Raw genomic sequence first — 13,369 nt, forward strand, 5'->3', positions numbered from 1 at the left:
AAAATATATTAATAAGACGTTGAAATAATCTTTAAAAATGTTCTTCTAACTCCCTCAAATTTCAAAATGTATCATTTTAATCTGCAAATTTGTGAATCTGCCCAAGAATTCTCAAAATGTGTGTCCCCAACAATTGTTATGAATAGTCCCAAAATAAAAACATTACATTGTAATTCCACATGTTGCTGTAGTTTCAGGAGTTTAAGAGCCTGCTCATGCCAGGGACAGTTGTGTCTTATTATTGTGTTCCCAAATCTCACAAATTTGGTGTAGCACCAAAAAAATCTGATAATTTATATAATCCCAAATTTTGTCTTGGTTCAACCCACTGATTTTTAAAACATTTTTATTGCTAATTTCATGTAATCCACAAATTTGATACAGCACCCCCACATTTGTGTCCCTACATTTGATATTCATAATCACACAATTCTAAAATCCTCCTGAAAATATGACCTTATTATCCTAAAATAAAGTATGCTGTCAGGGACAGTTGTGTGGTGAAGACATTTATTGGTCTAAAATAAACTGTGATCAATAATTCAGTTAATGACTGGTTGTTACATAATTTCAAATATTGCCACTGCAAAGGCACAATTACACTTCAGCTCAGATTACCGTCTCATAATAAAAGAACAGGACAATGATCTGATGGCGCTCACGATGATGCAGTGACGGCTCTTGAATTCAGGCATATAAAAGGTACTTTCACAGCTTATCTGAAGGGATGACAACTGGGGTAACTCGTGAAAAACAAGACTGTATTGTGTTTACGCTGGTACTCGAAAGGGTAATTCCCATAATTTTCTAGATAGAGGATGTCAGAAATTGTACACCATAAATATCCCTCTGTGTCGATAGTCCATATCGCAGCCATAAAAGCTCAGTGTCCATTAAACCAGGGTGGGGATTCGAGCACCGGGATGCTTTTCCCATCAGCCGAGTCTTTATCGGACATGTCTTTATTGAGGATGACAAAATGATTTAAAAGAAAAGGTGACGCGCTGTCTCAAACAAACCATGGCATCAGCTGCAGATGAGAGCAGCTCGATTCTTTTGGAGGGGGCGTCAAAGTTCATTGTGGGATGCTCAGAACGGATGCTCTGAGACGAACACCGTCAGACGAATGATGGAGCTGCCTCGGAAGTTGATGACGTTGTTGACCGTGACCATCTCCAAGTCCAGCACCATCTCTCTGGGCCCCTTGATGGGCCGCGACAGGACCAGTGTGGCGCTCACATTACTGGTTTGCTGAAAGATTCAGAAAGACAGGAGAGGAATGTGAGGAATGAAGTGCAGGAAACGCTTCGAATCTGACAGCTGCACACGAGGAAATCCAAGTCTCAGGGCTTCGTAGTATAATTTACAACGAGCAAACACAGGCACAAAGTCAAGGAAAGTCAATATGTTTTCCATCATGCATAAAGGCCCGACTAGGGTTTGTTTAAACAAGGACAAGTGAAGGTAACTTAAGAAGGATATTGTAAAAGCTAATGTGGTCATTTAATCATGCTGTAGAGAATCTTTATACTTTGAAATCCTCCTAAAAATCCGTTTTAAGACTGTTTATCTTTAAAAAATATCACCCTTTTCTATCAAACACACACTTATTGCTCCACCTACTGGACAAGTTAAGGTGCTTCATCTTCCCCTTTCTTTACACACATTATGCCCTACATTATGTATGTGTTTACTTAGTGAATAGTCCCTTTTTCACAGGAGACTTTTACTAGTGTGAAAAAGCACAGGTGTTAATAATAAAAATAACAATGTCTCTGTTTATTCAGCCGTTATTCATTTTATTTTTCATACCTGTGCTTTCCCTACTGCAACATGTCAAGATATATTTTGTTGAAAAGACTTCTTGGTTTGTAAACAAATTATATTAGAGCTGAATAATTTATATTTACATGGTTTGTATTCAGAATTTGCTCAGAATCACACCTAAAACAAAAGGCTCAAAACTTTTTTTGAAGCAGCGTGAGCTTTTTAAATGCAAACCCACATGTTTATATAAAAGAAAGTGAGAATGGGATCAAAGACATGACCTTAAATTCTAAATTTAAACATACTCCAAGGTGTTTGGCGCGATTATCATTCTTTTGTGACTGAAAGAAAAAAAGACCAAACATTTTACAACAAGGCTGGCCACCATAACCCCTTTAATTTGGCATTGCACCCCTAAAATTTGTAATTTCATGTAAACCCAATTTTATTCAAAGTGCCCCCAAATGTGGCAAACTGTAGGAATACAAAAATGTCTTATCATCCCCAAATCACATCTTATCATTTGATAAAATCACAGTTTCCTGTAGTGCCCCACATGTATCAATGGACGGAGCTTCCAAATCACAAAGAATTGGTGTAGAAACTTAAAGAGCCTTTTGGTCTAATCCCGAAGTATGTTGCTTACTGTAATCAACAAATTTGTAAAAAGAAATTCAAGTCCACAACATATTATCATTTGTTATTAACTTTGAGGATAGTAAGAGATTTGAAAGCACAATAAACACTATTATAACAGGAGGGGTCTTTAAATGATGACAAAAACTAATAAAGGACTTCATGTTTTTTTTCTTTAATGCCAATTCAGTCTGATGCTTATGCAGAATAATCAGATTTGTATAGTGATTCTGATAAATGAGCACCATGGTCACATCAGACCAAGAATGTTTTATTATTACTTTGGCAACATTTCTTTGGTAACTAAACAGTTACAGCTGTGGTGTCTCAATAAAACACTTCTGCAATTTCCTCTCCTGCTCAATTCTGTTTTCATTGGATCGTCTGGTGACGGAGTTTCAGTTTCTGTAGGTGGAAATGTTTTCTTTGACTGTTAACTCTGTGGTAGCTCATCCTTACTACCAGGTTTTGCTCTCTATATTGTAAATAAATGATTGTTTCCTTGTTCCTGTCTGTAACATACAACCTGTTAAACTTGTTTTTTAGTTAGCCAGAGGATCTGCTTAAAACAGCAAATGAAAATGTATTTAAAACCATATATGATAACGTCTCATTTTATTCCTTTAAGGAGACAAGCCCTGGTTGATTTAGAATTTCTATTCGAGACAAAACAGTGGAATTGTGGTCATAGTTAAGCCATAAATAGAAAAAAAAAAATAATAATAATTCTATTTCTACTTCTAGTTTAGCAGTCTGGGGTCTTGTTGATACATGACCCTAAATTATTCATAATTGTGTGCATAGTTCCATTTTTTGTGATTATACAATAGAGAAAAACTGTTCTTCAGGAATGTTGCCACAGAAACCAAGTACAAAATACTGCTAAAATATAAATATTGCAATACTTTCATCAGTGGACCATAGGCTCAAATCACCATTGTGTTACCTCCTTTAACGATAGTGACTTAACAGACATTTATTTCAATGAAAATCTTCGAGATTTCCACTTTAAAGCGTTTTAAAATGTTGATGCTCGGTGTCTTCAGTTTGTGGATCTCTGACATACTCACCCTCATGTAAAACTCTCGTCCCTCGTTGCCCGACTTTATCTGAAATATGTAGAAGGCGCCGGGGTAACGCGTGGTGGCCTGCATCTGGAAGATGTCTGCAGGCACACTGCGCCCCGACGACAGGTCCATGTGTCGGTACAGAATAGTGAAGGGTTTGTCCCTGCAGGCTGGGTTCTCAGCTGAACACATGCACTGACTGCAGAGGATAAAGAAAGGCAGTTTAAGATTGAATGCAATGTATAAATGTAACTTCTGTGTTAGGTATGGCTCCGAGCATAAATGTAACGGTAGAAATACTCACTTGTCACTAACTTCGATGTAAGGAGAGTGACACTGTAAAGCATCCAGGCATGTATTGCCTCCCTGGAAATTGAAACATACTTGTGCTGTTGTACAGGTGTTGTTACCAGTGTCACATTCATTGATATCTTCAAAATCAAACACACAACAATCAGAGTCAGTTAGAACATCGTCATCATCATCATCATCATCATCATCATCATCATCATCATCATCATCATCATCATCATCATCATCAGAGAAACAACATATAAAGAGCATCAACAATACGGTTACTGAGAATGACTGGAAATGGTACAAAGAACAAAGCGAGCACATAATAATACTAAGTAAAGTGACACATTTTTAACATTAGCTGATACACATGTGCAACTTGTCTAAATTCTGGCTTATTTTCTTTGAATATCTTCAGTGTGGCATTGTAGGTCATTTTAACCAAAAGAAAACCTCAAATAAAACACATTTTAGGTGACAGATGAAAAATATTCCAAGCAAAATGTGATCAAAGAAAGCAGGATTAAATAACATTCAAAACTTTCTTGATAAAAAAAGAGATAACACACAACAAGACAATTCACATCAGCTGAACTTCCTGCCAAAAAGACGTAAAAATTAAACATTTATTCAGTTGTCCTCTGCCCTGAACTTTACCTTCACAACTCCTGCCGTCCTCAAATACATAATATCCGGGCGGACAGACACAGGAGAAAGAGCCGGGCGTATTCACACATCTGTGCTGACACAGAAACTCAGAGAAGCTGCACTCATCCAAGTCTACAGGGAATAAAACAAAGAATTAATAATTATCAAAAAAGCGGTCAGAACTAAAGCCTAACGACAAGGTCTTGGGTTCAAACTCCACCAGTTCTGTGGATTAAAGAGGATTTATGTTTGAATATGTTTGTCTGTTTACAGTAAAGATGTCACCCTGTGATACCCAACTGGAATCGGCTCCATCTTCCTGTGATGCTGCACTGGATAAGCAGTTATAGAAAATAGATGCATGCATGTTAATGTTATTTTACATCATCTAAGAAAATCTATATTAAATCCAAAGTGTAAATCCAAAGTGTAAAGTTAATGTATAGTATTATACATTAGCTCATTTAGAGTCATATTTTACCACGTTTATCAGCTGTTAAAGGTCTAGTATCAGTTTTACTCTGTAGGATTTAAAACTTTAATGCTCTACAGACAGGCTTTAAAGTCATAAAATCTTGTTTTTTAGATATATAAATTGATCACCAATCACTGATTAGACACCATTAAAGTACAAAAACGACAACCAGCTCGTCTCACCAATGCAAGAAGTCCCGTCGGCCGCCAACTCAAATCCCTCGTCACAGTTGCACATGTAGGAGCCGTAGGTGTTGAAGCAGCCGTGACTACAGGGCTCCTCTTCACACTCATCCACATCTGGAGGAACAACAGTGGATGAGAGTTTAACACAACATCTGTGCACAGCATGGAGGCGTGCATGCATGTCTATCAATGTGAAAGCAAAGTAGGAAAAGAAACATTGTGCATGTGTTTATTTGCACATGTTTATTTGCAAAGAGCATTTGTTATGCCCCTGTGTGTATTTGTATGGTTGTGTGTTTGTGGTTGTGTTTGTGTGTGTGTGTGTGTGTGTGTGTGTGTGTGTGTGTGTGTGTGTGTGTGTGTGTGTGTGTGTGTGCATGTGTACCTTGACAGGTCCTGCTGTCTGGGTTAAGGATGAAGCCGGGGTTACAGGAGCAGGAATAAGAGCCGGGGACGTTGGCACACAGCTGTTGGCAGTAACCATAGCGACATTCATCAATATCTGGTCAGAAAGGAGAGAGACAAACTGGTTATGAATCATAATATATACATACTGTAGGTCTGTTTACTGTGTTAAATAACAAATAAATTAAAACACAGCTTCATAATAAACTGCTTCTTCATGATTAATTGATCTGCACATAACATGAAGAGGGCGCTGTTGTTCAAGAGGAAGGTTAAAGCTTTTTAGAGGTTGTGATGGCATTTTGTAATCGAAGAAAAGAAGCAGAATTGTCTTTTCTACATTCTCCAATAGTCTTATAAGTAAAGAGGTGATTAAAAATGACCACAAAGAAACTTAAAATGAATACAAAGAGACACAAAAAGACTACAAAGAGACACTAATGACCAACACAACACAACTACACCGAGATTATGTGCAACCTACTTTACTGCCAAATCAATTTTGTACCTTCAAGGCTTCCATAACATTCATTACAGTATTTATTTTGAATGCATAAAATGAATTCACACCAACAATGTTCAAACTAATTTTACATCTCTGCTAGTTGATTTTCCAAAACTTTAATAAACTGACCGTTATACTTTTGATAACGTTAAGCACTAATGTGAAGTATATGTGAAACCACTTCACTCTACATTTATCTTATGGTATGCTGATGTTCGCTCACCCTGACACTGTCCACCAATGAGCCAGTATCCTTCAGTGCAGGAACAGGTGTAGCCACCTGCTGTATTGATGCAGACCTGGGTGGGGTTACAGTGGTGAGAGTTTGTCTCACATTCATCAATGTCTGGAACAGAGAGAAGCAGAGGAGGAGAGAGAGGGGAGTTATTATTGACAGTTTATTTCCTGGCTAGATCGATGTATATGTGGAGAGAATAGTTTATTCACCCTAAAGGAAAAATACACTGTGACAGCAGTCAAATCACATTGAAGAGTCATGAAAACAAGGACTTTTGTGTGCAATAAAAATATAAACAAGTAAAATTATCTCTGGATACTCTAAATATATACATTGGTAGTGCCTGGTAATATTCTGTACATGGTTTCTATGGTAAAAGTTATGAAAATGTATCAAATAGAGGTTCAGCACATTAACTCTTTAACATTTCTTAGCGTATTATAATAATCTTCTACCCTTCAGTACGATTATATTAAATTGCATAAATGTTTATTGTGATTCAGTTTGGCAGTTAGTCCTTAAACAACTCAAAAGTTAAACCAGAGAGCCTCTTTTAAGATTGACAGGGTTTGGAAAAGTTGCTGCATATGAATTTTTTTTATATAAGATGTAAAAACACAACAGAAAGGCATTTCCTCCGGTGGATCATGTGAATTTATTTTATTAATGAGTGAAAGGATAAAGTCAAAGCACATTAATGATAATATGATGTTGTCATTTTTGTTATTATTATAAGAGATTGTTTGAGATGTTTCATTTTTGTAACGACTTGCCTCCTGTTGATGCCTTTTTGGACATGTCGTCATTGTGAATTAGAACTGGTTCTGGATTGACTTATCTGGTTAAATAAAGGTCAAATAAAATATATATATAACTTTTAAAAGCATTAATCCTATTTTTGATTCACACTACTGAAGTTAAATTTCAAAAAATATAAATTGCAAGTCATAAAAGCTACCCAAAAGCTAGAGAGCGGACTGATGCTAACTCTACTGCAGCTTTTGAGGGTTACATGCCTTGCTCAAAGCCTGTCCACTAGAGTGCTTGCTGACAGGTTGCTCAAAAGTTTGTTTCTCCAACACTCATGTTTCACCACCCTGTGTTTGAAAAACAACCTCTTAACACAACAGTTAACATTTCAATAGAGCATCAATTTAAAGTTGTTTTTGCACAAGAATAAAGATTTCTCAGATTGCAATCTGAATTCCTTTGACGCCCCTGGAGCAGCTCATACACTTACATCATAATAGCCATATTTCCTTATGAGGATGTGACAAATCCGAAATTCCGAACCTCTGTTAATGCTTCTCAGACCATGAAGTCACCGATCTCTAGAAAAGCGTTGGGGGAAAATGGGTGAGAGGCCAGCGGTTTGTTTGCACAGGCAGCTTTGATAAGCGATAACGTCTGTGGAGGGGACCGCTGACCTTTGTGCCAACTTGGACCGCTGGCCCTTCACGGGGGTGGAGGAGGCCGCCGGCCAACAGCTACACAACCCCCCCCACTCTGTCACCTGCTTGCAGTTACCAGTCAAAACCTCTCTGAATGGTCGTCATCTGCACCCCATGTGTAGCATTACTGCAGATCTCCAACACACACACACACACAACACACACACACACACACACACACACACACACACGCGCACGCACATGCACACGCGCACACACGCACGAGCTGCAGGAGCATTTCAGTTCAGCTCCTTATATAGACTGTCTCATGAGCTGTCCACAAGTTCTGTGGTTACCGCTGACAACCCTGATTGGCTTCAGGGAAGACAAGACCGATGGGATTTGTTTGAAATGTCACATGTAGGAAAACCAAGAAAACCTGGATCAGTTGACAACATATTTGTACATAAGCTGTTTCAAAACAACCCAGAGTGGCTGTTACTCTCTGCTACGAAGATTTCCATGTCAGCTGTGTTCATCATATGATCTTAAGTCAGAGTTTAACTGTAAAATGCAGATTTCTTGTTTTCAGATCTGCTATAGTGCATTTTGGGTTTTTTTTTTTTCTCAAGTCACAAAGGAGTATTTAATCCTTCAAATCAAGTAAAAACATGAAAAATCCCCAAAACCAGGAGTTACGAGCGGAAAGGAACACCACAGTCCCATGTGAGGTGTCATCATTTGACTTCCAACGCTCTCGGCTGCTGGTCATTTGATTTTCATATGTGTGTCAAAGTGTGCTGAAGAAAAACAAAACTGAAATATTATTTAATTTATTCGCCACAGAGCACTGAAAAGTGATGTCTGAAAAACCCAACAGCAACATGTCATTCTTCATTATTCTGGATGGTCTACAAACTTTGCTGTAATTAGTGTATTTTTGTGAAAAAGTAGTTCCATATTGAAAACTATTAGCAGTGAAGTCTGTGTTGTCTTGGGACACTCCTGTCCACTTTTGCAGGCTTTCATTTTGGTTTGGGTGATGCCCTTGTTTGTTTCCAGTTAAAGGAATAGTTCAACTTTTTTGTGAAACACACTTATTCACTTTCTTGACGAGAGTCTGATGAGAAGATTGATCTGTTCAATATGAAGCTGGAGCCATGAGACGATTACATTAGCTTAGCGTAAAGACTGAAAACAGAGGGCACCCAGCTAGTCTGGTTCTATCTAAAGAAAAACTAAATCCTCTTAGCATCACCTCTTTATCTTGTTGGTTTAATCCATACAAAAACCAGTCGCGGTCGCAAATTGTGCCAGACTATTTTGGGGTTTTTCATACTTTTGTTTTTGTTTGGATTAAACAAACGAGATACAGCGTGTTATGGCTAGCTGTTTCCCCTTGTTTCCTGTCTTTATGCTAAACTAATTGGCTTCTGGGTGTCGTTTCATATTAACCATGGCGTTATCAATCTTCTCATCTAATGTTCTGCAAGAAAAACAAAACCACTCCATTTAAGAAAATATACTTCTGCTGCCAACTTTTAGTCAATAGTTTTGGGAAAGCCCTTCCTGTTTCAACACGGCAATGCCCCTGTTCACAAAGCCATGTCTGCAAAGAAATGATTTGTGTTGAAGAACTTGACAGGCCCGCATAGAACCCGTCCCACACCTTTGGGGTGAACTCTATATGCCGACTGCAAGCAAAACCTTAACACTCAACATTAGTGGCCAACTTTCATCAGTTTTTTTTTACAGATGCATGGTGGCTGGTAATGCTAACGGTTCTGGAATCAGAGGTTCAACAATCAGGAATCCATGAGTATTTGCTTGGCTAGTTACCAAAAGGGGTAGATTAATAACAGACTTTTTTTTAAAGTGTATAACCTGATGCAAGGATGGGTTCCAGAAACCAGCCAAGAGACAGATACGACTATAACACACCATAAGTCTGCTTGTAAAAGGCCTTTGTAGTTTTATCTGACCTTGGAAAAACAAAACTAACATATGCATGAAAGCGAGGCCTAATTTGTTCAACTGTTCTCCCACACTGGTGCTTAAAGACAAAGCAATGTTTGTTGCAGGTTCAGACGGGTCGTCACAGTCTGTGTAATTTCTGCCCCACAGCAGCATCAATCAATAACCCATTACATCACACACACACACACACACACACACACACACACACACACACACACACACACACACACACACACACACACACACACACACACACACACACACACACACACACACACACACACACACACACACACACACACACACACACACACACACACACACACACACACACACACACACACACACACACCAGGGTGTGAGGACTGGTCCCAACAGAGGTATGCCTGTTCTCCAGGAACAGATTTGGCAACACATGACCTCATGTTTGACGCTATGATGGTGTAGTTTACCCAAACAAGGTTGTGAGCCGAATCCCTGACAGGCCCTCTCCCCTACAAAGAGAAAACAGTCCGTATTTGTGCATGAGCTAAACTCCAAAGCTCTCTGCAGAGAAAAACTCTTCTATATGTGTACATTTTCCACTCATTACAGAGTCATGGCTGATTTATCCAAAACACCACAAATGGACTCTAAGGAGGCCATTTCAACAGCTTGTCCTGGCTGGACAATTATGTTTGGATGCATTGAGCATCACACATTTAGTGTTTATCCAACAGCTGCGTTTTCTTGCGGTTGTGAAATTCATAAGAATCAGAATCAATCAGAAAGCAGAGATGTCCTCACTGAGAGGAGTTGAATGCCCCTCTGCTTCGGCCGGGTGACGGCAGAAATGACGCCGCACCGAGCATCAAACAACATCTGTCCCTGTGATCTGACCGATTCATGCATTCCCTCTGGAGCTTAACCGTAATCTCTGATGACGTGCGATGAATCTCTGGCCTCTATCATGTCCCTCGTGTCACCTCGGCTATAGTTTCACTCTAACATCTGATACACAGTGGGAGGTGGCAGATGCCGGGCCTGTCGTTCTCAAAACATTCACATCTGTCGTGCAGTCATTGAAGATATTCAGCAAAGGGACGGGAAACTGCAAACAGCTTCACCAAGAGACTGACACCATCCACTCTTGCAGAAAATAATGCAGTAATGATCCTTAAAACATGATGTGAACACCTATTACACGTCACCTTTAAGACACAATGAAAGCAGTTCCAAAGACATGAAGGTTGGAGCCCTGTCTTCTAAAACTAGTTTACTTACCTAAACATAACTAAGTACGGGCATTTTACTTTTTGTTTGGTTTCAAATTCTCATTTGAAGCCAAACCATTATGTTTTTTATCCAAATCTAACCAATTAGTTTTGAAGCGGTTTTTTGTCCAGACAGAATGTTTCAGCTTGAACTCACGGAGAAGGATTGCAAACTTTTTCTTCTTTGCTGCCCCAAAAACTATATCAGGGCCCCTTAGATTTGTCTTGTGGCCGACTGAAGGGGCCACACACCCCAGGTTTATAACCCCTGGACTAAACTACCGAACTGTATAAAGTAATCAAAAGTACTGTCTACACATTTATTCATCAATATTGTCAATCAAATGATGTCATATTATAATATTACAGTCACAGGTGTCAGGTTTCTGATGATACTTCTGTTCTTTAACCTTTGGGTTTTATGACTCATAGTGGAGTATTTCTACATTGTTGTAATGGTACTTTTACTTACAACTCTTCCACCACTAATATCAGTGTCCGCAGACCAGTGACTCACCATTACAGGTGCCATCCTCCGCAGGACTATATCCCAGGATGCACTGCGCTGTGGTCCTCACTCTGGGGTAGCTGGGCTCCACGGATCTCGGCGGGTTGAAGGGCTCTGCAAATCCAACCGATGAGTCCGGGTACGCGGCCTCGGGCTCGGGCACGGCCGGGATCTCCGGTCGGTACGGCTGGTTGTACAAGCTCCTCGGCAGGCACAGGTAGCCTCCGTTCTGGTTGACACAGCGCATGTCTCCTCGGCAAACATCTGGCTGGGTACGGCACTCATCCACATCTGGAATACAGAGCGGTGCACTGGTAAGACCATTCCTGCAGCCCAGGAAGGACATCTGCGGGCTTGTGATCAGCTCTCATATGTTAGTTTGGGAACTTATTCTCCTTCACACTCTACATACGGGTCTTACTGACATGCCCATAATTTAAGATAAGATAAGATAATCATTTATTGTTCCTGCAGCGGGGACATTTACAGGATTACAGCAGCATAGAGCAGTGGTTCTCAACCTTTTTTCAGTGATGTACCTCCTGTGAAATATTTTTTCAGCCAAGTACCCCCTAACCAGCGCAAAGCATTTTTGGTTGAAATAAAGATGTAATACACAGCACTCTGCCATCAGTGTCTGATTATTAAACTGTCAACACTGAAGATTGCATTGTGGTATTGAATTCAGTTCATGAACTTACACTTATATTTTATTGAATATTTATTAAATAACTATTTTGAAAGGATTTTTGAATGGATGCTAATTTTAAATATATTCTTTAAAAATCTCAAGTACCCCCTGGAGTGCCTTCACGTACCCCCATTTGAGAACCACTGGCATAGAGGATCGTGCAAACAAGAGACATAGTAAAAAATAAAATAAAAACAAGATCAAAAATAAGTATTATAAATAAGCAAATGAGCAATAAAAAAACCCAGTAAAAAACAGTAAAGAATCCACAGTAACTGAAATATTATATATCCAGACATAAACTATTATAACTATTGTATTGCACAGTGTATTAGTGACATTGTATTAGTGTCATGTGGTCTACTAACTAACTTATCCAATGTGGGAGCAGAAGTCATGTCACTCACCTATACACACTCTCGACCTGCGGTCATAAGCAAACCCCTCTGTGCAGGTCTGAGGAGAGATGACCCAGAGACAGAACCACTCATCAGACACGGTTTTAATAAGAAGTTGCATCTGTTATAGTTTGCCATGCATTGCATTCTTTACACACTGACACGTTAAATGCATCACATTGAGATGACGCAACGTTTGCAAGACCATGACTTGTGGTTTTTTGAAATGAATGAAAACAGTGAAGGGAAGTCCTGCTGTGTTACCTGTGCGTGGCCAGGCTGGATGCAAAGCACAAGAAATACCAGAGCTGCCAACATCCTGCAAAAGAAGGAACATATCAAGTTTGTAAAACTTTAAATAAAACAGTAAATAAGGAGCGAGCATCCCGTCACGCATCCATCCAACTCCACTTGGTCCTTTTACGCAAAGAGGGGGAAAAAGTAGAGCACTGACCTGGCGGAGGAGCAAACCCTGAAGCCACGCATTTCATGAAGCATGGTTTATGGTTTTCTCAAAGGAAAGATGTGGACGTCCAGTGAAATCTCCCCCTAAATGCCCTCACCTCTACCCAGCAGGGTCTCACACCACCACCTCCAAAACTATGCGCCAAACTATGTGCCAAACTATGCGCCAAACTATTGCGCCTTTACGCGAAAGCCGACCCCCGGTGTTCATGGACCGTTGTCTGGTCGCGCTGGAGCTTCGGTGCATTGACCAAGAGTTGAAGGAATGCCCTTTTTCCCAAAAATGGACTGTCCCTGCTCTGCTCTGCTCTGCTCCGCTCTGTCAGCCTCCACAGATTATTTAGCAATGCAAATTGACTGGCCCCCTCAGAGCTGCTGCCACCACAGCTGGATTCAATCACGGAGAGCCAGCCCCCTCCGGCTCTCTCTCCTCACTCCAACGAGCTGCTTACTGCTGTGTTTT

At 39.8% G+C, this 13,369-nt stretch overlaps 1 protein-coding gene across 1 annotated transcript; it reads right to left on the reverse strand.

The window, feature by feature from the left end:
- Positions 1-387: 387 nt before the first annotated feature.
- fbln5 (fibulin 5) lies at positions 388-13,237 on the reverse strand. The gene is made up of 11 exons (XM_054613928.1): positions 12,896-13,237; positions 12,706-12,760; positions 12,451-12,499; positions 11,362-11,643; positions 6,209-6,331; positions 5,461-5,577; positions 5,073-5,189; positions 4,425-4,547; positions 3,775-3,901; positions 3,474-3,669; positions 388-1,251 (listed from the first exon to the last, which is right to left on the reverse strand). Exons 1-11 carry the CDS (start codon positions 12,937-12,939, stop codon positions 1,090-1,092), a joined length of 1,395 nt encoding a protein of 464 aa, XP_054469903.1. The 5' UTR covers positions 12,940-13,237; the 3' UTR covers positions 388-1,089.
- Positions 13,238-13,369: the final 132 nt, after the last annotated feature.

The sequence above is a fragment of the Anoplopoma fimbria genome, chromosome 15 (assembly GCF_027596085.1).
Source record: "Anoplopoma fimbria isolate UVic2021 breed Golden Eagle Sablefish chromosome 15, Afim_UVic_2022, whole genome shotgun sequence".
In the NCBI taxonomy this organism is placed as follows: Eukaryota; Metazoa; Chordata; class Actinopteri; order Perciformes; family Anoplopomatidae; genus Anoplopoma; species Anoplopoma fimbria.